The following is a 25,638-nucleotide window of genomic DNA, read 5'->3' as shown; positions in this document are numbered from 1 at the left end:
GTTAAGGAAACTAACCAGAGCTCTTTATCTGAGCCAATGAACCACTTTTGGCCTTGGAGTGTGACATTTTATCCACTGAGCCTGAACAGAACTGCATGTCTGCGTTTCAAGATATTACACTGAAAAAAACTGAAGTTAAATTATAACCGAGGCGATCATTCAATAAGCTGGGTTTAGTGTCAAATAAATAAATTATGGCATAAAGAGCTCAAAAGGCTTCGCCACATAAATCTAACATGAAGCATTCACAACCGAGACGATCTTCCAGGGCAGCTGGAAGCTTTTTCTGGGCCTGGGGCAGGATAATCTGAGATGGGTCCCCTCCCACATATTTAACATTTAAAAATATGGTCAACTTTCTCCCTTACTCTCCAAAATGCTCCATTGTTTGCTTTTTAAATTGTACGTTTATTTGAATAAAACTTGAATATATATATAAAATTCCCTTCTCACCCTCCGCGGGTGGTCTCTTTCATCCTCTGAGCTCGGGTCCTCTACCAGAGGCCTGGGAGCTTGAGGGTTCTGCGCAGTATCTTGGCTGTGCCTAGTACTGCACATTTCTGTACTGAAATGTCTGATGTTGAGATATATATATATATATATATATATATATATATATATATATATATATATATATATATATGCTTAAAATCCGAATTTAATATTAAATAAAATAATCAAGGGGAAATTTTATTTTTATTTTTTCTTTCATGTGTTAAATTATATAATGCCAGTATTTCCCCTCCGTTGAAATAAATTATTCTGCGGTAATTTATTTTATTTTAAAATAAATTTATGATTTACCCCAACACAAGACCAGGAAGCAAAACATGTAATTATTAAACATTTAAATAATAAAAAAATATACATATTTTTTATTTAAGAAAAAAATGTTATGCAAACATCTTCAGTTTTACACAAAAAAATCCACATGCATAAATATTTACTTTAGGACTTTTTCAATTATTTAATTTTCTCATGTTTCTCTATTTAAAATGGTGAGACGGAGGCATAAGTGGTCCTCAACATATAACACTCAACTTAGATCTAACATTTTTGTATTTTCTTATTAAGAATGGTAAAACTATTAAAAGTGATTAGACAGTTTCAACACTGATAAATTTAAAAGATGTAAGATTTAAAAGTATTGGCAAGCTGACTTTGTAAAAGTGTAAAAATTAAGCATCAACGTTTGATTGTTCTGTTATCATGGTAACAATTTTTGAGCTCAGTATGTTCACAAATACAGCCCAGCAAACATCAATCTGTGATTGCGGTTAACCTTGGCCAATTAGTGGTGGTGAAGTCCTGAACAGGAAGACGGGCCCCCAAATTATTCAGCTTAAGGCCCCATAAAACCTTTTCCCAGCCCTGCAGTGACAACATCTAGAATCTCAGCAGGCAGAAAACATCAGAACGACGAAGATTGCGTGCAAACTTCAACAAAAATTGTATAAATGTAAATTAATTTAAAACATTACTCCAGCATAAATGAAAAGTGTGGATAACTACATCTCACAGCACACTGCTTAAAAACGTTATTAAAGTAAATGTAAGAGTAAAAGTAAGTAGTTTGAATCCAGCTCAACTAAAAATGCTCAAAAACTGAAGGAATGAATCAAATTTTCATAAAAACTGATGTTTTCAGGGGGAAAAAAACCAACATAAAAATGTAAATACTCCATCTAATTCTCAGAGCAGAAAGTGATACTGCTCGTCTGTCTTTAATTAAGTAAAATAGCCAAATCCCTCGTAACCATGGAGACATAAGATTACATTCGAATTTGAATTTTTTAGCGGTATTGAAAAGATTAATTTTAAGAGAAGGGAGGAGGAGAAACTTTCTGGATAATGGGAGCAGATTCCAACTGCTCTGCGTCATTCCTTTCTTACACACACACACACACACACACACACACACACACACACACACACACACACACACACACGAGCCTAATAAAATGAACTGAGCTCCTGAGTCAATATTGTTGCAGCCCCACCTGCAGTACCAAGGGGGGATTCCACCCTAAGCCTGTCTACGGTCAGCTGGTCGGAGGTTTTATCTCAGATATGAGGAAGAGAAAGTCATCCCAACACACACACACACACACTACAAACTGTTCAACATGCAATAAAGCTTATAAACAAACAATGAACCCAGGCAGGAACTAAATCTACAGTTTTGAAGGAATCCACGGGAACTAAAAGGGGAAAAGTGAGGAGTTGCACAATGACAGCAAGAGTGAAACTGGAGATTAACCACTGCATAAATCCAGACTCCGGCTTCACTGCCGGGGTTGAGAGTCGAGGCTTATTGAGCGTAAATTTAAGCTTCCGAGAAAGACAGTCGTCACATCAGCATGGCAAGCATAAATATTTTTAATATTTGCCACTTTCTGCACGTCTAGTACTTTAACCAATAGTGTCAACCAGCAGCATAAAGAGAAACGTATCCAAGAAGGAGCCCAGAGGTTTGTGGGAACTTCTGGTCATGTGGGGAAGCAGTGTGGTGGCAGTATGATGCTGTGGGGAGCCTTTTCCCTCACGAGGGACAGAAAAACTGGTGATGAAAAGATGGAACAAAACACCAGGCAAATCGTAAAAAATTAAAATAATAAAATAAAAACCTTAGTGGGTCCAATAAACAATAAAAATAAATAGATGCATTAAAAAATAAAAAAAAATAAAAAATGCAAAAATAAATAAAAGCTGCCAAAATTCAAAACCTTGGTATGAAAAAAAAAACCTGAGTGTCCTCCAAAAACTTGAATGAATGAATAAATAAACAGAAATAAAAATAAATGCCTGTTAAATGCCCCTAATGGTTGAAAAATAAAAGACGAATAAATAAACATTTAAAAGGAATAACTCAATCTTAAAAACATGAAAAAATATAGAAATACAAAGAAAATTTTCAAATAATGTTGAAATGATTCAAAAATTAGTAAAAGTTGATAAGACAGAGCTAAATACAGACTGTTAGTTGTCCCAAATTACTAAAAATAAACACATTTAAAAAGAAGCAGCCAAGAGGTCCAGGGTAATTACTGATTATGTGGGAAATGGTGTTGTACCGGTATTATGCAGCGGGACGACACTTTCTTCAGTATCGACAGGAAAACTGGTAAAACATGAGAAGATGGAGCTAAATGATGAAAAAGATCCGTAAATAGACTGGAAACTGGGACAGAGGTTCACCTTTCAGCAGGACAACAGCCCAAAACAAAGAGTCAGGTTAGCTTAGCATGACCCACCTAACTGGCTTCTCTGAGCGTTCACAGGAAAACACACAGCAGGAACAAAAAGCTAATCACTGCCCAGTTCCTGTTCTGGACGAAGAAGTCAAACTTCCAGTAATATCACAGCACTGAACTGGTCTAACTGGGGCTTTTGAGTTTCCTGCCCAGCAGAAAACAACTTGAATCACCAGAAAAACAAAGACTGGTAGCGGAGGCCCAAAACAATGAGAAGACAAAACGCAGACATTTCCTCTGCTGCGGGAAAGAAAAGCCTTTTTGTTTCAGGTGAGTTTCAGCCTCGGTATCGAGCTGTCCAGCCCGGCGGACACAAAGCCCACCCTGTGGCTCTGACAGAGAGCGATTGTGTGAAGGTAGAGGATAAATCATGTAGGAATCCTCGGACCTGCTCGCTGCTTCAGCACCTCCATAACCAACTCTGAGGGATCAAAGTTGGCGCGCAACAGGAAGGCCAAAGGAATGAAAACACTGTGGGAACCAACAACCAGGAGGCCGCAGAGTGGAGGCGACTCCTGTCTGCACATATTTACACAAAGCACATTAAATATAAACACTTTATTTTTCACATTTTGCCACAATAAAACAACAAATCTCAATTTATATAGTAGGCCAACAAAATACTGCATAATTGTGAAGTAGGTAAAAAAAAATTAGGGTTTAAATGATTAATCAGGTTAAAAAATTGCATATTTTGCAGATATTTCATTTAATTGCTTAACCTTATTTTACACATTATTGCTATTTTTTGATGAGAAATCATCAAAATGCAAAAGCAGCATTCCTTAACTGAAAACTTGACCATTTGTAGCAAAAAAAAATTTCTAAAAGCTCAGCCCTGCCTGCTTTAGGACAGACTAAGTTGAATTGGTTATAATGTAGCAGAGAGAGAAGGATGGAAGCGTGAGTGACACATACACGCAGTGATTGACGGCGTTAAGGCCTTCCTCTTGGCTCTGATTGGTCTTTTTCCAGTTAGATACTGCAGCTTTAAGCAAATTAAATCAATGCATCTGCAATACATCTCAATGTAAAAAAGTTAGAATTAGTTTAACAGCTACATTTCATCTGTAGTCCTAAGGTACTAAAAATACAGAAATTTCTAAATGTAGGTATAACTTGACAATTACAAATTATGAAAAACATCTGAAATATCTCGCAAGAAAGACATTTGTGTGGATATTCCCGTTATAATGGGAACTGTTATAAAATTAAACTTGTACAGTTTAGCATTTGAAAGGTGTTGTTATATTAATTTGGTATTAAATTAATTGAACCCTGACAAAGCTAAAGTCAGAATTTGCAGAAAAACTTCAAAAGGTTTCAGCAAGCACACTTGTTTAGAGAAAGAAAGAAAAAAACAGCCCATTAGTTCAGATGTTGTGGGAACATGAAGCCAGAGTCAGTAACAGGCTGGATAATGAGAGGAAGCGTTCACTTCTGCTCCATTTACTCAGATTTTTTTCCCCTTCTGCTTCTCAGTAACTAAAAAAGAAAAGTTCAGAAACAGAGTTCAGAATACAGGCAGGAAGGTCACCAGCTCCTGGACATGTGTGGATGTGCAGGGAAGATCAATACCTGGTTAAACATGGCACCTTGTGATCGGGCCGCTGCAGGTACAAACACACACCGAGCCGGAGCGCACAGTGCCGTGACCTTAGGAGGCATTTCTGAAGGTCTGTACGTGCCGCGAATGGAGAAGCAGCTTCAAGAATGTAGCGCGTACACAAAAAAAGACGTACCGAATTACTGAATTATGCAGGCCGACCAAAGAACCGTCACATCAAGCCCACATCGAGTGACTTTTAGACAAAACGAAGGCAAGGGGAAGAGGACATTCAAACTATCAGAACTGGGGTTCAAACGATTAATCGGACTAATGATTAATCGTCCACTAATTGATTAAGCATTAACTGGAGTACAACATCTCAAAACAAGACATGAAAACTACCAGACACAGGGCTGAAACCATCACATAAATTGCGATTAATCGCATCAATCGCAATTAATCGCATATTGAAGTAATCATCAGCTAATTTCATAGTTGATTGACCAACTGAAGTACACAAAAGATTGTCAAAAAAGAAACTATCAGAACTAGGGCTGAAACAATTAATCGGATTAATCATGAATAATCAATTACTGAAATAATCATCAGCTAATTTATGAACTGAGTAATAATCAACTGGAGTATACAATCTCAAAAAAGGACCTTCAAACAATCTGGACCAGGCCTGAAATGATTAATCGGATTAATTGTGATTCATCAATTATTGATGTAATTGTCAACTAACTTAGTTGATTTATCATTAACTGGAGTACACAAACTGAAAAAAGGGACATTCACAATATTGGAATAAGGGCTGAAACTACTAATCGGATTACTTGCGATTAAAGTTTAAGAGGATATGAAAAAGCTGCAGAATGTGCCAATTTTTGTTATCCAATTAATCATCAGAATCGATTAATCAATAACGTCCAACAAAACAAAGCTGAACCACCTCAGACCAAATCAAGCAGAAATGCAGCATTTAAAGTCTTGTTATAGTTGGAGCAGTATGATCTGGGGTTCTTGCACAACTGGTAATAACTGCATTAACTGCATTATCCTGCATGAATCAGTCACACCAAAAACCGTTCCTGTGAAAATCAGCTCAAACCCAGAGGTCATCTGATAATATCGGCCTCATCTGGATGTGCGCTACAGTAAAATGGGCCGTAACTTTGGCGTAGTCGAAGTTTTTTCCCTCCTCTGTGGGGTTTTGGATTACTAATCATCCAGAGAAACGTCCAACATCGTACTGGGAGCAAATTCCAGGGATTCATTTAGCTACTCGGCACAGAGGCACAAAAGGAGAAAACAGTTTCAGCTCAAGGACAGCCATCAGTGGTTTCATCTTAATTCATTTAATCTGAAGAATTTAACTTGTGCAAATGTTCTGAGTTCTTGAGGTTTACACATTTATCAGTTGGAACGGTCCATAACTGAGGGAAAATGGTGCGACGCCAGCTAGCTTGATAGTTTACAGACAAAAGCAAAACAAGTTTCATTTACAGAGGCTCCATGATTTATTTTGTTTGTTGTTTCTATCGTTTTGTTTTTGTATATTTAAAATGTCTTCCAGTTCCAGGGTTAAATGATCATTATTGATCTTTTAGAATGTGTTTTTCCATTATTATGCCATTGCAATCATATCACATGAAAATGGTTTTAAAAACAACAATATTATCGTATATCGCAATAACCTCTGGGACAATTTAATGTTCTGCAAAACGTATGGTGACCGGGCTGATGTTGAATTAACTGAAACCCTGGAGAAACATTTGAGTATGAGTGATGAGATTGCAATTTTTTAATTTTTGCCTGTTCTTAAAACTTAAACTCTAAATTTCTTAAACAATAGCAATAGAAATAGCAATTTCATTGCCAAGTCAAAGAATGTCTATTAGACATTTTCACACCTACAGTTTGTTCAGTTTGGTATGAATCAGTTGATGAGTCGCATTTTATCTGACTTTTGTCACTGATGGGAGACATGCGTCATAAGAAGCCAGACTACGCACCAAACAAACCTCTCTACAGAAGTTGCTGCAGAAGTGGCAACGGCCACAAAAGATTGTTGCTATATTAGTTGTGCTTTTGTTTCTTTTAGCTTCCTTCGTCTTGTTACGATCTTGTGACAATACCGTCGGCTCTCGTTGCTTAACAGCTTTAAAGATCGTACGTAGAGCTTTCCTCCTCCTGAAACAATGGGTTGCGTCTCAGTGGTTCTCTTCTATTTGCTATGGAGTACATCAGGGTTTCATGTTAGGACTCTTTCTCTGATTTCTTACAGAAACATTGGAGGTATATTATTTATTTCCATGTTTATGCTGATGACACTCAGTTGTCAGTTCCCTTCAATCTCCATTTGTCTCACTGACTTGACTGTGAATGATGAACAAATTAAGCTGTTAACCGGCTAACATCAAGATCTCTGTAAAGACTTATTTCAGGCTTAGATCTCATTTAGATCTGCAACTTTTAACATGATGATCTAGAAATAGTAATTCATACCTTCAATACTTCAATTACATCTACAGCTGGCACTAATGTAGCGTTTTGTACTAGGAAGTCAGACAAAATACAACAGGAAGTTTTAGGTGAGGACAAGTTAATACGTTAACGCAAAGTCACATATAGTTAATTTGAACACATAAAATGAAGAGAAATAAGTTGTAGTTGTAGCTAGCATCACAACAGATGTTTCAACCTCAGTGTTTTTCGTGTTGTGAAAACGATGCATTCCTCTTTCCAAGCAATGGATTTAATGACCAATCAGTCCAGTTGTAGCCTACCAGCTTCTGATCCACTCAAACTTAAAGGTTCCATCTATTTTATAAATTAAATCTTAAATTGGTGAACACCCTCATATATTTTTCACTTGTTACATTCGTCGCACTTTTTCTAAGTATCCAAGAAAAAGTTATATTGCTGCTACATTTCTCTGGATCCTGTGCTTCCTTGGTACTGAATCAACAGTATCAACTATTTCTTGCTGCTTTATTTAACTGCTGTTGCTTGGTGATGAGAACAGTATTTAAATAAGAGCTATAAATAAATGAGCTTGCTGAAACCATTGAGAATGTAGCAGAAACTTTGTTTGGAAAGTTGTATTTTACCCAATTTTAGAAAAAAACAAAAATGGAAAAGTTTTTTTTTTCAGTGAAAATTTGAAATTTATCAACCGAATCACGTAGTCACGGCACTAGGAGGTTCTTGTTTGCTTTAACGCTGCAAAGAGATGAGCGGTTGCGCTCTGCCACAGGAACCCGACACCAACAAGCCACCGCGCGTTGCCATGGCGACCACCTCGGCCGGGTCTCACGTTTCGACTCAGGTGAAACAGACAAAGGAGGGGAGGCTAAAACATGGTGCATCAATTACCCTTTAATGCTGTTAAGCAAAACATAACCATAAACTGTTTATAGAAATACTTTTGGTGATGGTTGGGGAAAAAATTAATTAATACATAAATAAATAAATATAAAACTGGCCTTGTTAGTAATTTGACACTTTATTTTTCACTGTACTGACGTTCCTGCTGCTTGGATTACCTACAACAATCCTGACCTGGAGCTTTTCTGAGAGAAATAACACTCTTCTACTTTATGCACTGCCAGTCAGCTGGCTGAAAGATGCCCATGTTTCATAATAATTTGTTAAAAACAAGGATGCACTGATATAAATTCAGGCCAATATCAATATAAATCAATTAATATCAATATAAAATATTGATATTAACTCTGCAGTAATGGGCGACAATTAAACTGTCACAATAAACAGATCGATTAAAAGTGTGATAAATGAAAAGAAACGCCAGTTAAGTTATTCAAATGGAGTGTTTTGTTAGTTTGCACTACTTGATTACAAAAGTCCAAACTAGGAATTTTCTGAATTGTTCTTGTCTAAAACTAATGATTAATGTTTATTAAAGGGCCTTTTTGTCTACAGAAAATCCATAATTAATTTTATTTATTGCTTTGGTTGTGTTTACTTAAACTTTTTTTGTTTTTCAGATGTACGAAGTCTTAAAGTGTGATTTAGAAATTAGTTGTATTGATCTTTGAGAGGATGTATGTGCATTATTATGCCATCTCCATTATATTATTTGAAAATGGTCTCAAAATGACAATATCTCTCACAGTAAATCCTGGCTATTTATTTCTGGCCAGTTATACTTATTGGACACATGACCAAAAAAAAGACGAACATTGGCTGATACCATGTTGATGCCGATATATCATGCATCCCTAGTTAAAGTAAAGTTGTCTTTAAGTTTAAGTCTACTCTGGACTCATTTTTAGATCAACATATTTTCATGTACTTGTCTTATATTTAGGTCATATTTAAATGACTTATTTCACATTTATGTATATATTTTTTTATAAATTTTCATACTTTTGATTGAGTAGCCTGTCAACAAATAAGCAAATTCCTTTGGGGATCAATAAAGTATATTTCATTAAAAATCTCAGAGAAATGATGTGCTATTACAATTTATAATTAATTTTTCTATTAAAAACGTAACAAATTGACAAAACTGATCTAAAATAAACCATAAATATTGCAAACTTGAATAATTATCCCCTACAGGACAAATATACAGACTAAACACAAGATAAACTATAAGGTAAAATGAAGATTTGCATATATGGATTGAATATCAATAGAGGAAATGACAGCAGATGTGGATTCATCACCCAAAAATGATTCTGCAGGCGCTCTGGCACCAAGAACAGCTATTAAACATGATGGAAGCTGCAGATATCCTGAAACTGGTGCGACTGGTGCCACAAGCATCCAGATTAGCGCATGACATCATGCGGCCTTGGACAGAAACGCTGTGAAGACGACAAGCTTCGGTTTCACTCGGCACGTGACGGGCGTCTGCCACAGAAACGCACCAACAATGACCAGCGCTAAACACGTTAAACGCAGACTCCGTGGATTTGCATCAGACTCTGCCTCCTTGGACAAACAACTGATTAGCAACAGTAGCTCAGTGTGCAACCTCTCCCTTTCGACACACACATGCGCAGGTCATGTGATAACATTTATGAAAAAATAAGGTTGAAGAGAAATACATCTGCTCTCTTTTTGGGAAGAGCGATCCACCCAAACTCTTAGGAAAACAGAAAAACTAAAACTTCCTCCCACACATCGGCTAGGATTACGTCAGCCTCAGTCGCACATTGCATGCTACAACACTCTGGTGTGTGTGTCACAGCCATTCTTATGCAGCAGGCTGAATGGCTAAGATCAACAAATATGAGTGAAGTAAAGTCCAGAAGACACCCACAAGCTATTATTATTGTGTTTCTGGTCAAATTGTGGGGCTGGGCTGACAGGCGAGGACAGGGTGCAGCGCCCACTGGGTTTGGGAGATTAAAGAGAACCAGCTGAAGGGGGAGTGGAGATGGGACAAACAACCTTGGACTGTTTAGTAGTCCACTTTAATCAAACAAATCTGTTTTTTCTAGAGAGTCCGGTTTGTTTGGAGAGGTGTGAACGTGATCTGATGTGGACCAAAAAAGCAAACAAACCTCAGACTCAGTTCAGGTGAAATCAACTCTGAGTGCTTGAGTTCATTTCACCTGAACTGAACGCCAAGCAGACTGGAAACTGCTCCAAAAGCAGGAAGTGGACTACAGCGCAGGGCATTCTGGGTAAATACAAGCAAAACAAACGTGCTAGTGTAGTGCTAGCTGAAGTACTGGCTTAAACAAGAGAAATGCTGCAACCACTAAAATCTAACTCCATTTCTGTAAAAAAGAAAATTGCATTCAGTTTCTTCTTCTGTGGTTTCATGTAATTTCCTTCAGTGATTCTTGGCAAAAGCAAAAAGTTTGTTTGCTTTTCTGCAGAAGTTACATGACAATTCGTAAAACAAAACCAGGGATGCAGGTAAGTAAGATGATGTGAAAAATTCTAATGTCTCCATTCATTGTTCCCCCTTGCAAAGCAAACAAATCTTGAAAATATTTTAAAGACCTATAAAATAATCATCAAAGATTTGATTTTGATACTTAAAGATTCCCATCCCCAGTGAAACTAAGGTTTCAAATAAACCACATTAGGTCTGGATGGGATGGACTTAAAAGTTTAATCACAATGTTTTGTGGTACTATTCTGACAATAAAACTAATATTACTACTTTTTTATGTAACTGTATGGTTGTGACTGCATGACACAGCAATCATCGCCCAACAAAGACAAATATCGCTAATGAAAAACATTCCCATTTCTAATTAGCTTTGTTAGGACACCAGTCACATGAAGGGTGATTTCTATCGCTGAAATGCAAACAGTAACTGCATGTCATTATACTGATATACCTTTAAAAGTAACAATGACATTTTAGGGTATTTTATCAGGATAATGATCAAAATGTCATCACAAAAAATGCTAAACGATACGATAAACTCCCACACATGCTGCAGTGTTTGCAGCTTTGCGACCTCTGACTTCATTCTGACCACAACAACCAAACACTGGGCTTAACTCCTCATCATCCCAAGAGACGCCGCAGACCGCTGCTTGTTTTCCCTCCTTGCAGACCATCGATCTGCTGCAAAGCACCTTGGGAGCTGGTGGCGGCCAGTGCCAAGCGCCCATAGTAATTGGCCCCTGCCTGACTGCTGTCTGATCCTGTGAGGTCAGAGGAGAGGCTGACAGGTGGGCGAGCGTTTGAGGAGGAAAACGGGCCAGGCCAGAACCAATGGAGGCCGCCGGGGGTGGAGGAGGAGGAGGTGAGCTGGGCCTCTGAGGGGATTAACGCGGTCTGACAGGCTGGCTGGGACAAACACATCCACACACAGCTCTGAGGGCGGGCTGCTCTGCTGAGCACACACAATACACCGCTTGTTTTAGCAGCACAGGACAGAGGGAAAAGACAGATAAGAGAGCAGGAATGTGCAGCCTGGATTAGAAACCACAGGTGCTTCACTCCAAAACTCCTGCTTTAGCTTTTATTTTAGCCACCACATAAACAAGTGTGTGAGGGAATCGCAGTCATCCTTCGCCGTTCATCCCGTCTGCTGTTCTCGTCTAAAAGCTCCATTTGCATTCCAGGAATTCCAGCAGTAGCCCCTCCAAACGATGACATATTACCCAGTTGGACATCCTCCCTCCGAAAGCCGCCCAGTGTGCTGATGTGTTACTCCAGACTGCTAAGGGAAGCTCCTTTAGGGAGCAGTTTAACATATATTGATCACATCTGAAGGCCCATTACGGAAAATTAACTGCCTCCAACGTGGAGCGGTGGTTCTGCGAGATGGGTAGAGAGTAATTTAAGGCTTAAACAACCCGCAAATTAAAGTTAGAATTAATTATCTGAGAAATGTTGCAAACTAAACTAAATGTGTAAATAAAGTGCACATACTGGAAGTCTACACAGTGGGGATGACTTCACACCAGCTCTGTTTAGTTCACTTTAATTGAACTCTAGTTCATTTGTCTAAAAAGTTCGGTCTGTTTGGGGAGGAATGAAGCAAACTCCGGTCCGCCTACAAACCTATGTCTCTGTTAGACTGAAGTGAACTCTGGTACGGTTTGAATGCATATGTGAACCCCAAGCAGACTGGAGCAGGAAATGGACTATAGCGCAGGGCATTCTGGGTAAATACAACCAAAACAAACACGCTAGGCTAGCACTAGCGGGAGAAATTTCTTGTGGTATTTTGCCAAAAATCAAAGAGAAATCCTACAAACGCTAAAATATAATCGTTTACATTTTGTGAAGAGGTTTTGTGTCGTTTCCTTCAGGCGAGGAGGGGAACTGGTTTTCCAAAGAGCTTGATGCATTTCACCACAGAAATGTGGAAGCGAATTGTACCAGCTGAAAATCCAACAAATGTTAACATTTTTGTCCCCAATTGAACAGTCAGTCAACGCCTCAGGACTCAGAACAGCAGGGCCAGTGGCTACATGAGCAGACAGCTCAACTAAATTACCAAATGACAGATTTCAGATTCGTCTTATTCTATGAAGACAAAAGAAATGCTCACTAAAGTTTAGGGCTGAAACGATTCCTCGAATGATTCGAGTACCTCGATTACTAAAATTCCTCGAGGAAAATTTACCTGCCTCGAAGCTTCGTTAATTTATGTTTTATTAGTTAGCGCACCGTGTTCCGGCCGGGACTTCATTTGCGTTGCGCGGAGCTCTCACTTCCGCCTCTGAGTTGTTGACAAAAGCTAAGTCTCAGCGGCATAAAGTCCAATCTTCAAGATTGGCGTGGGGATTTTATTGATTGATGATAATGCCCGACTTTTTATCGTTTTTGGGGAACCAATAAGCATCCTTAAAATGACTGGGGGAATGCCTGGAGTACGGCAGCATTTCTCCTCCGGGGCTGCTGGTTGAAAGCGAACGGCGGGAAGAGCGCTGAGGTGAGCGGATAGACTGAACAGGGCGGGCGGCTGATTAGCTGATGCTTACCGTGTAAATGTAGCTTTACCGACGAACCGCACAATAAATTTCATATCCCGGTCTGAAGAAACGGGTGGCGGAGCGCATCGTACATGGCTGGTAGATGAGTTTCTGAGTGTGACCAGTGAAGGTGTCGTAAATATCCCGTATTGCTTCCCCCCGTGTTCGTCCCCCGGTCTAACGGTTCGTCAGTCCGCTGGTCTATTTCCTCCCCTCCATCTTACGTTCGTTCATTCGTCCTCTCCTCCCACTCCAGGCGGCATTTCCCGTATTTTCAAACCCAAAGCGTGACAGGTTAGGTGGCAAGGTGAGTTTAATTAATCTATTAAACTCACTGAAGATGAATACATAAACTAAAAGCTGGATTGTAGACATTTTTTATAAGCATATTTGTGAGCCTGCCTCTTTGTTATTAAATTCAATATAATTTCAGATTTTTCTATAACTTTTCTTCTGGTTAACTTAGAAAGTGAGCTATTATTGTTACAGGTTAGTTTTCTAAACTACAAAAAAGCAACTGTTAGGGATGCTCAAATATGAAAAATTGGACTGATATTGATATCTGATAGTAACACCGGTATTATGCCAGATTTACCAATATTTCATTTTATAATTTTTTTTATCCGATTACTCGATTAATCGTAAGAATAATCGATAGATTACTCGATTACTAAAATATTCGTTTACAACAGCCCTACTAAAGTTATCAAATGTCTCTACAGCTTTGTTTTCCTATCGAAATAATAGTAAAATATAAAAATAGTACATCTGTAACAATCAATATTTCAGCAGCAGTATAAAAGAAAATTGCATTAATTAGATCATTAATCATTAAGAAAAATTAGCTAAATTTCACCAGAACTATTTTAAACAAACTGTTTAAAATTTATATTTCTATAATAGATAATTGGTTGCTGAGATAGGTTTGTGGTCGACATGTTTAATTGGGTTTAAAGGGAACTGAGGCAGTAAGTGGCCAGACGTCAGATCCCAGCTGTCCAATGTGACCCCATCCTTCTCTTTAATGTGCAGCAGCCAATAAAACTCAGCCAGCTGCATTAATTGGAGTTAATACAGTCAACAAAGCTGCAACACCAAGACTAAACATAGATTTAAAGAAGGAGTATTGGCAAAGCAAGGCTTTACTTTCATGTTTAATATCAGCTGAACACCTAAAAATGAAGACAGGTAAAATGTGAAAATAAGTACTTTGTGGAATCAAATAACCTGGGATGTAAATAAATACATAGCTTGAAAAAAAAGGATGCATTTCTAATGTAATAAATAAAAATAAACCTACAGTACAAGCAGGTAGGTCTGTTAATAAATCAATTAATTGCAATTTGAATGATTTATCATTTCTCAAAAAGAACGATAAAAGTTTACAGTTTTGGTCTCTCCTAGTCGTTTTTTAAGGACAATTTTGTTTACAGAGATTTCACAATTAATTTTATTTGTTTGTGGGATTTTTTAAAATGTCTTCCAGTTCCAGTGTCAAATTGATGAATCAGTCAAGTTTATTTGGACAAAGCAGTTCAAAGTGATTTTATAAACTTTTCTGTGAGCAAGATAAACTTTTGTTTCTGTTACTCTCCATTTAGATTTTCTCACTAAATTTTCTGGGCAGACAAGAAATTAAATTCTCTAAACAAGTGAAAAAACCATAATACTAAAAAGTCCAGACTGAATGATAGTTTTGCAACACAAAAACAAGGAGGTCAGGGCTTGCTGTACATCACTTAATTCAAATAATACATCTGCAGCAGTCTTCAGTCAGAGGCCTCTTCAGATTTGTCACAGGACTGACTGCTACTGGAGATCCTTCCTGCCATCTACAACACCTCTTTCAGGAATCTTGGGTTACAACAGTTAGTTTCCCTTTGAGATCCATAAAGTATTTTTGACTTGAATTAGCATTTATTCATAATTAGTTTTTGTCACAAAGAAAAATTTTAATATTTATCCAAATTGATATTTTCTCCCACAGCAAACAAATGCTGGTGACAGAACATTAAAATATGGAGAATGTCGTCGATAAAATTGCAGGTCATATTCAATAAAAACAAATTATTTTGCTTTAACTGCATTTATTCAGCCTCTGCATCTAAATTTTAAAGATTAAAACCAGATTAAAATATATTTTATTTAAAATAAAAAAAACAGAGCAAGCTCTGCCGTGTCTCCTTAATGCCGAGTTGTAATTTAGCCTTTAGCTGACAGACCTGACAAAGCCATCTGCCACTCAAACCTCAATTAAACTGCAGATTAACGAATCCTGTCTGCTGGCAAACTAACTGCTAATGGCCACTTTAGCCTGAACCGATGCATTCAATCACAGCCCAAACACACAACACCTTTGTTTTCACAGAAGCCTGTCAAACACAGCGACTGATCACAGCATCGTCGTTACCACGGTGACGCAGACACATGGCATGGTGAGGGACAGAGAGGATAGGAGGAAGACGATGAGGAGGAAGGGTGCGCCTGACAGACAGCAGAACAACGCAGACGGATAAACGCTCGCAGCAGTCAGCGGGTCTGGTACCAGCTTCACTGTGCTGAGGTCCAACAGGCTGCTAGCTCTCAGCTAGCTAAAGGTGAGCCACCACAACGACTGAGCTAACAGTCATTAAAGTCAGTTTTTATCACCATTACTTCATTACATATTTTTCTCTATTTTTACTGTTTTATTGATTTTATATTTTTTCTATCAATTTTATAACACTGATTTTATTATTACCGTTTTAATTGTATACTTTTATTATTTTTATATTAGTTATTTTTATACCTTGGTTACTTTCAGTCATTTTTATCATTTGTCATTTTTATAATTTTGTTTTTAACATTTTTATACTCATATTTTATTTATTTAGCATTATTTTCATAATTTTAATCACTATTTTTATTTCATGTATTTCATCAATTTAACATTTTATCATTTTATTTTTTGTCGTTTTATTTGTCGCAATTGTATTACTTATTGTTATTGTATTATTTATCTTTATAATTTCATTATTTGTCGTTATACTTTTTTATTTACAGTTTTTTATCATTTTATTGTTGTTGCCATCACTGTGTTGTCATTAAAACAATATTTTTGCAACCTTCCAGAAGAGCTGAGACAACAGAGATCATTTTGGTAATAAAGTTTAAATATTTAAAACATTTTTAATGTCAAGCTTCTATATTTGGGGCAGTTCTTGGTTAGAGAAGAAACAGTTGACTTCAGATCAGTCCCATAGCTGGGATTATTGAAAGGCGACTCTTATGTTACATGAAAAACTGGAATTTTTACTTTATTTAAAAAACTGAGTTTTTATTATATGCACTTCCTTCACCTTGAACCCTCAACATCTTTTAATTTATTGTGAACTCTGAAATTATTACTGAATAGCTAAACTCAAATAAGCACTTTTCAACTTCTAAGACCATAAAAAATATGATAAATGTTACCTTAATTTACCTTAATCATCATCATCAGTAAAGTGAGAAACCCTGGGAAAAACATTCCTGTGATGAACCAGTTATTCTAAACAGTATTTTTAATCTGGAAAAGAAAAATAAGTGAAATAAAGAAAATCTGACAAAGCGCCTTTCTGCAACAGCGCCTTTCCACTTAGACGACAGGAAACGCACTATCTCCACAATCCACACACTTCCTGTTAAGTTTCCTGCTTCCTGGCAGCAGGGAAACGGAGGGAGCGGCCGCTGATGTCATGGGGAGTCTGCTTACTTGTTGGATTTCACATCCCATTGGGAAGAAGGTGAACGCGAGCTTCCTGCACGCAGACGCATTCAGCTCAGATCCAGTTGGTATGCACCAGAAATCTGTGAAATTTACTCATTTTGCAAGGAGAATATTTTATGTAGAGGGAATTTAATGTGAAACCTTACACTAGCATTGTTCTGTAAAGAGAGGGAAAACCTAAACTAATATCACAATCTCTTAACATAGTGTGGCAAAAACAGTGAAAAATGTTTGCTGAACAGAATTTTCCTTAAACATTAACCTCTATTTTAGTGCATTTTGTATTATTTAAACATCTTAAACTTCTGGACCAGCTGCCTGGCTTGGACACTCTGAGTAAGAAGATTTAAGACTTTGACTGGAGTCAGCACTCGGGTCCAGCAGATGAGCATTAAAAGTGTCCCATACCTTCATCACATGAATAAAACACTAGCACATCTGCCTCGACGTGGCGATAACGGCAGCCATTTTTGCACAGATATAACACAGTAAAGGCAATCTCTGGAAAACGCCACTGCCGTTACCTGCTTTTCCACATTTCTGGCTAATATTAACTGAAGAAAAGCCTTCAGTGTTCAGTCTGATCACATTAGCATCAACTGCTAATCAAGAAGAGACTGGAAGTCAGCAAACATCTCCTCAGTCTGACACTGAATCACTAATAGCTGTTACTAATCAATATTTGAGCACCGATATAAGCTGACCTGGCTCGGCTTATCAAAGAACTGCTGCAGAATAAATCGCCTTTTATGCAATAACCATTCGTATTTTTCTTTTTTTCCTCGTTCTGCGTGTCGGCTACGCAACACACAGATCCGTTGCCATAGCAACTGACTGATAACAACTCCACCAAAAAGTACGAAAACGATTCCCACACAAAGAACAGAACATTCAGTCCATTACAGTTTTACGTCTCCAGTCTTGACGTTTATTTTCCGATTATTAATAAATTATTGTATGAACACAGAGGTGGTTGATTAGCTAATTAAACATCTGCTCTACTAATGATCTGTCAGAGCTGGTTTTTGGGTCACCTTTGGGTTTTTTTTTTAGCTGAACTGAAACACAGCGAATTCCACCTCACATCTACATGTTAAAGTTGTCAAAGTCAAGCTAGCATCCCTCGCTAATTTTCTTTTTTACTAACCTGTGAAATATGATCTAACTGGAAGTTGCAACGTATCTAGAGTGCGCAATGCCTTAGAAGGCAACAAAATACACAAGTATTTTAAGGGATTATAAAAAAAAAATCAAAATGCTTACAAGTCACAAATAATTGTATATTATTATTTAATAATTTTAAATTATATCCCATTTCCAATGATTGGTGTTCAGTCAAATCATATAAATCATGATAAATTATAGTCCCTGATGGTTCCAAAATAACCTCCTGTTGGTCGATACGTACCAACATACTATACATTTCCTAACAATAGACTGAAGTTAATTATATAAATTTACCATAGTACAGCTTGTTAAAGCAATTACAAAATGTCTCTAAGGCAGATGTGAAATGACAAGTAAGAAGTTAAATGTCAGCTACAAAATGGCAAAGGGGTAAATTACCAGCACAAGAGCTGCATGATATTAAAAACATTTATGCAATGGTTATATTATGGGAAAATATTTGCAAAACAATCCCGACTTGGAGTTTACATTTCTCCCATTGTCCAAGAACATGCATGCTAGGTTAATTAGCCTCACTAAATTCTTCAGATTTATTAAAGTGTGTAAATCTGCAGTGAATGGAAACAAACCAACAGCTCCACTTAACTGTTATTCATGTTTCCTAAATATAACAGTGCTGTGGTTCAGCAGAACAATGAATTATTTTACAAGGCATTCTGTCATTTTTATGTACAAAACAAAGAGTCTCATGTTTTTCACATTTTACAAAAGAAAATCTCCCTTTTAAAAATGCCTCAGGGTTTAATTAAATACTAACTATGTCTCACAAAGAAACCTTAAAATTCAATCAGGCCTTGTATTCCTTTTCACTTCCTAACTCTGTCTCTATTAAAGTATGTATAAACATGTCAGTGTTTTGTGTTTAGCTCTCATCTCCCTGCAGATCTCCGTTTATATTGCTGTACCAAAACTTGAACAATGCTTTTTGTTTTTGTCCCCCAAATGGAACAAAACAGAGCAACAAAACCTTCAATAAACTCTAAATTATTGAAATGTTCAAGGGTTAGCAGATGTGACTAGCTGCAGCTAGCTGAGCAGTCATCATATCCTTGTGCCTCCGGTCAACCGTATAACAACAAAACTTATGGAAAAATTGATCTACCAATTCATAAAACTCGCCAGCTCTGAGCCTTGCGCTAATTTTGAGACTATTTGATTTTATTGGAGGACGTAGGTGTTTCATTGAGTTTTTTCACCATGGCTGGCTGGTTTATTCTGTCTGTGGAGAGCAGAGCAAAGCCAAGCCTTACAGATACTGGAGCTCCTGCTGCCAAAATACTACATAAACTACTGTTAAGGTGGGCCATAACATTTGCCCAACCAATGTTCATCATTTTGAACAATGACGCATCATACAAATCATATAATCAACAACTGGCTGTCACTACTGGCAGAAACGACAAAAGACGACAGGAAGTGGTAGGAGGATGACGGTGCAGTATGTTTAATGACTTCTCATGTTAAACTGTGAAACCTGAGATCTTTTCCAACATTAACTGAAGATCGAAAAATTTTTGATGGAAATGCAACTAAAGTAAACATGTATGGACTGATTTGCACAGAAGTCCAAAAATACAACTAATTTTGATTGTTGTCAAAAAACTAATTGTTTTTTTGACAACAATTAGTTGTCAGAAAATACAAAGCCACCCCAAGACTCTACAGAAAACCATTACGATGATGACACTGTGATGAATCAGAGTACTTCCAAATGTCTGTGTGATCTTCAGACATCCGTGCCAGGTGTGAGTCCAACAGACTGAATATTACATCAGCATACCAACAGTGAGCTCATCATACTTAAATTACAATTACTGCATTCACACACCTATTTTGGGATGATGATTATGCACCCACAGAAAACACATCCAACGATTTTAATAACTCCTACCGTTTTTTTTTTTAAACACTGACGCCAAGATGTCAATGAAAATGAAGGAAGAAGAACCAGGGAGTTAAATCTGCCAGTGAATAGATAGTTAAATTCTCCAATTTCTGCACAAATTGAGCCTAGATAGCAAAGCTGCACAATCATTTGAAAATGCAACCAGAAATGAGTCTCAATGGGAAAATGACCCAACATTAAGCTACATTGTGCTGATCAAAGCCCATCAAATGATACAAATGAAGGAAAAATTGTATTACTTACATCAAACACATGTTAATATTAGGATCATTCTCACAAGCTGGAACTAAAAATGCATTCAACTTAACCTTCCTTAGGTATAAGTTATCACTTACATGTAGAGGTATTACTACAGGAGAGCTGCATGGATTTGGTAGGAAGAAATTACAAACAAAACAAACTGCAGCTATAATTTTGTCTGAATGTGCCACACATTTCAGGCTGAGTCTGCAGAGCTGGGCTTTTTGCTACAGTGAGTCCACATGTGACAGAAGAACGTGTTGTGTTATAATGAGCCCAGCAGTTCCCAAACGGGATTTATTCAGTTTGGGTTTGCAAGATTAAAAAGTTTGAGAACCTTTGTTCCAGACTAATCAGGCAACCGTGGCTAATCTAATCACACGAATGATCTCACCGCTCTCAGCGGGAAATCACACACAAACTCTGGATCTTTTTTATTATTATCATCATTATTTTGAAATTCACTTCTCGGATTCGTCACATCATAGTTGAAATGTTCCTAGCATTGCACATCTGAGTCCCAGCTAGACCCGGAAGCATCCTGGACGATTTGAAGGACAGTCGTGAGGCTTTGGGGCTCCACCAGCTGACATATGGGCCACAGGGTGTGATCTAGCAAGAGCGGCCATGCATCTGCTTTACATTTAATCACGTTCTGCTGGACAAGATGCTGCAGCCCTTCAAGCAAAGCTAACAATTATAGCCCAAAGAACAAGTGCAACATGGTTAATCATTTCTTACAAAATGAGGGGGTTGTTGTGCGCAGAACGCCACTCTGGCAAACGGATGCCCAGCTTTGAGCCTGATGAATTAATCGGCTCAAGAAGGAGGAGACGGGACCTTGTGACCCCCCTGTTACACCCAAGGCGAGGTGGGGGTTGGACGCCAGCCTAAAACTGCTGCCAACACAACCTAAGATTAAAATTAAAACTAAGAGATAACAGGCAGACGTAAGGTTGGTGTAACTTACTAACTTGCACAAAAATGATTCATTTGTTTCTGCACTGGCTTAACCATTTATTCAAATTGTGGGTTGAATGTTTCCCAAATTCCTTATCAATCTAGTTTATTTGTGTAGCAAATTTCAGCAACATAAATACACAAAAAGTCATAAAAACATCAAAGCAGTAACAAACATTTAATTTTGTCAGATGCCATCATCAACACACATCAAATATTTTGGTCAATGTTTCATTAAAAACCCAACTCTATGCAAGTGGGTTCATTTGGATTGAAAGGTTTTCAGTGTTTCAGCAGCTTTGCAGTTTTCTGGAAGTTCCTTCCAGATTTTTTTGTGCATAGAAGCTGAATTCTGCTTCCCAGAAGACCTGAAGGGTTGATACAACAAATATAAGAACATGAAACAAACACCCAGAATGGAAAAGAAATTAGCCATTTCTTTTCCATTCCTGTTTATTTCCAGAGCAAATGCTGAAGCTTTGATGGGACAAAAACCTTCCTTGGTTTCCCTAAAGATAGGATAAATTATTTAATCAACTGTATGATCTGTTAATTAATTAATGTTTATAAGTAGAAATTCTCTAGAGAAACAAATAGACTTTTCCAGGTAACATCTGCAGGTGCATAGTTAACAACAATCACCCCACTGATGCTGACTTACCAGCTTTGTCTCTACATTTACCTTTTTGGGTATGAAATGTAGAAAATCTACTGACGATGGTTCAACTGAAAGCCTCCAGAAGAATATTTTACACTGGCTTTGACAACTTAACAAAGGAAGTGTTTGTTACTCCAGTACAACTTATCCATCAGAAGAAGATCACTTACAGGAGGGCTGTAAAATATTTTGATACAATTGTGATTTCAATTAAGATTACCCCCATTTCTTTTACTTTTCACCATAAAACAATGTCCCATGACAACATTAAAGGCAAGCAGAGTCCATCCAACTGCAAAATATTATCTGATACATTAAGTACAACATTCCACCCAATACTACGTACAAGACAGCCTCTGTGGTTATGATATTGTGTGCACTGATGTTGCAACGGCAGCTGTGATTAGATTCAGGGTAGTAATCTGAGATACTTTATAGAAGTAACTAAACTGGGGTAAAAACAGTCACTGGGAATAGGGTATGACAAGGTTTTCAGATGATAAACAAATCAAATTAACTTGTTTTGAACAAGTTATCTCCCTAATTCATAAAAACAACAAAAGTAGTAAAGTTTTTGATTACAGTTAGACATGATATGAGGAAACAAACTGACCTACAATCATGAGAAAGTTCAAATAATTTGTTTTTACCTTTAAATTTTTTGCTAGCATCCCTATCTACAGCTAGCTGGTGTCAACCTGTAATTCATGGGTATTCAACACAAGTCCAGTAAGCCAATTTCATTACAGCTCTGCTTCCTAACATGTTGCAGAGTCAAATTATTACTGGCAGCTCCCATCAACCCAGCTGATGTGGTTTAAGGACAATGCATGGACAGGAAATCTCATCTTCCACAATTTGTCCTTTCAGCCGTCCCTACCCAGGTGTTAGCATTTACACACCAGCCATTTGGTAATACTTTAAGCTTTTATTTATTTACACAATGAGACCTAAACCCCTCTCTTGGTTCGTCGGCCATTGCGATGCCACTGCTAACACAGACATTGGTTACTGTGTCAGAAACTTGACCTTATATTCAACTACTGTGATGAATACAAGGACAATTCATAGCAAAAGGTATTAGTAGTATCCTGGTAAACGCAGTTGTGTACCTGCTAACGAGCTAGCTGGCAAAAATCTGAAAAATCAGTGCCGACTTTGACTCAACTACACGCATTTCTAACAATAAAACCAAAAAATGCCAAATAAAGCACCGATTTATATAACAAAAATTTTGATGATTATAGTGAGCATAACTGTCAACTTTGGAGGGATAAGGCTGTTAGCTACTCCACAGATACAGTTGACGGCGGTAGGTAAGCTAGCAGCTAGCTACATGTATTTAATTTATTTCAATAAAATACACAAAGCTGAATTGTACATTATTAACTCTCATATGTGTAGTTTGCTTCAGCAACTCAGACAGAGTTAACATCCAAGGCCTCACGACGACTAGTGTAAATACGCCGGTTTTTCAATGGAGTCTGGCGGTGCTTCGTACGGAGAGGACTTTACCACCGAGTTAACCACGCTGCCCACAAACACCACCTGACTTTATCTAACCCCCTCGGTGTCCGCCACTGGCAGCTTTATTCCCCCCACAGCAGAGGCCCCACAGGGCCGCGGCCTCTCGTACAGGTCTCCTACCTCTGTGGGCTGGCTGATCTCGAACAGGTCGAGCCGGTTGGCGTTCCAGTGGTTGATGATGTCGGCCAGTTTCCTCCTCTCCTCCTCCCTGCTCCCCGACATTGTGGACAGCGTTTCGGAGCCTCAGTCCGCGTCCGTTCCGCTGAATAAAAATAATAATAATTTAAAAAAAACTTCCCGAAACGTTAGTCCACCGGAAAACAAACCGCCAGCGAAAGCCAACCGTTCACGTCGACTTCTTCCAATTTATTTTATTTAATTATTTTTTCTACAGCCGGTACTTTGTATCCCAGCTCATCGACCGACCTGCTGTCTGAGCCGTTTCTGCTTCGCGTTCGCTGTGCACCTCAGCGCGCTCCCGCTGAGTCCGAGAACGCGCGCTGGCGCTTAACTATTTAATGCCCAATAATTCTGATTCATGACGCCGCTTCCCGGGATGTTTAGGGTTAACAGCAGGCACGTGAGCTACTAAGCAGGATTACGTCATCGAGAGTTAGTTAAAGTGATATTTCCCCAGAGCATATTCATATTTAATTTAAAGTCTCAATGAGCATTCTTCTTTTTATTAAATACAAATCTATAAGAAATATACATATATTATAGTTACAAGGTTATAAAATAAATATATTTTTGAAAAAATAAAAAACAGCTACATTTAAAGCTACTCCATACACATTTCTATCAAATCTGTGAACAAATGTGAGAAAAAACTGTACTCAAGTAAGAGTAGCACTACTTCAAAATATTTTTACTCAAGTACAAGTAGCCATCCAAAAAATTATTGCAAAAAAGAGCAAAAAATTTACTAACTGATCAAATGATCAATAATTTAATATTAAAAAAATACATCTTCAGACGGACCAAATTATAAAAATAAGTGGAAATGTTGGGGTTTTTTAAAGACAAAAATGACTATAATTCATACAAGTAATTAAAAATAAAATCAGGCAAAAGAAAATGTTTCCAAATCAGTTTCTTTCACCAAAAAACTTATGAAACTTTAATAAAAACAACAGGTGTGTGTCTGTGGTGTTTTGTTTATCATTTATTGGGTAGAATCCAGAAATTTTACTCAACCAAGAGTAGCTATACTTCATAATAAAACTACTCAAGTAAAATGTAAAGCACTTTGAGCTGTCTGTTGCTGAAATGTGCTTTCCAAATAAACTTGACTGTTGGGGGAAATCCTGTAGTGGAAATCTGCACTTCATGATGTTACTGTAAAACAATTAAACTAAAACGCATTATCCTTTTATATCACTTATAATTAGGCAAACAAAACAGTTTAATTTAATTACAGCAGCAGAGATGAGTGGTTTTGTCATCATATTGTAGCCATTTGCTAATTGGTGCTAGCTAACAGGTGCTAAATGCCACAAACAGCTGCTAAACCCCTCTGCCTCAGAATAGGAAGTATTATATTCTAGCTTTATTTTAGCTACATGCCTGTCTGAACTGAATATATAATTTGATATTTGTTGCCAGATGTATTTGTGGGGGCGGGGAAGCTAAACATTGAGACCAATATGCAATTATTCAATTAGCGGCATAATTAACTGAAAATAATAGAAGGGCAATTTTGTTTACAGACACCTGATAATCCATTTTATTTATGATTTTGATCGTAAGTGATTTTTATTTTTGTTTTATTTATTGTTTTTGGTTGTCATGTTTTATTTTGGATATTTAAAATATCTTCCAGTTCCAGTGTTTGGTGTTCTTTACAATGTTAACTTTTATTGGTCTTCCAGATTGCAAACTTCCATTTTTATGTTGTTCAGTCAGAGATCAGGCCTGAAATCTGTAATTTTAGTCGACACTATGATGTTTTTATGACATAAAGCAATTTGAAATGCCTTGTTGTTGGAATGATCTATACAAATAAACCCAAAAATAGTACTCAAGTAAGAGTAGCACTACTTCAACATATTTTTCTCAAGTAAAATTAAAAAGCAGCAATTAAAGAAATTACTCAAGTAAGAGGAAAATCAATGGCAAAAAGTCAACTGATCAAATTATCAATCATTTGTTATATAAAGATTGCATAATCAGGACCAAAATATG

At 37.4% G+C, this 25,638-nt stretch overlaps 1 protein-coding gene across 14 annotated transcripts in view; it reads right to left on the bottom strand.

The window, feature by feature from the left end:
- afdna (afadin, adherens junction formation factor a) overlaps positions 1 to 23,961 on the bottom strand; it is a 106,122-nt gene extending 82,161 nt beyond the window's left edge. For 11 of the 14 annotated variants that reach the window (XR_015761772.1, XR_015761771.1, XM_088001855.1 and 8 more), the window contains exon 1: positions 23,575 to 23,961. Coding sequence is in view for 12 of the 14 variants with exons in the window: in XM_088001855.1 (XP_087857981.1) it covers positions 23,575 to 23,676 (102 nt within the window). In the remaining 2 variants the exon portion in view is untranslated. The remainder of the gene's footprint in view (positions 1 to 23,574) is intronic. The other 3 variants (XM_088001864.1, XM_088001862.1, XM_088001867.1) reach the window with 1 other exon arrangement.
- Between the last annotated feature and the right edge of the window lie 1,677 nt (positions 23,962 to 25,638).

This window comes from Poecilia mexicana, unplaced genomic scaffold (genome assembly GCF_051168715.1).
Source record: "Poecilia mexicana isolate PSO_F unplaced genomic scaffold, ASM5116871v1 scaffold_21, whole genome shotgun sequence".
Taxonomy (NCBI): domain Eukaryota; kingdom Metazoa; phylum Chordata; class Actinopteri; order Cyprinodontiformes; family Poeciliidae; genus Poecilia; species Poecilia mexicana.
This window is presented reverse-complemented; position numbering and strand designations above follow the sequence as displayed.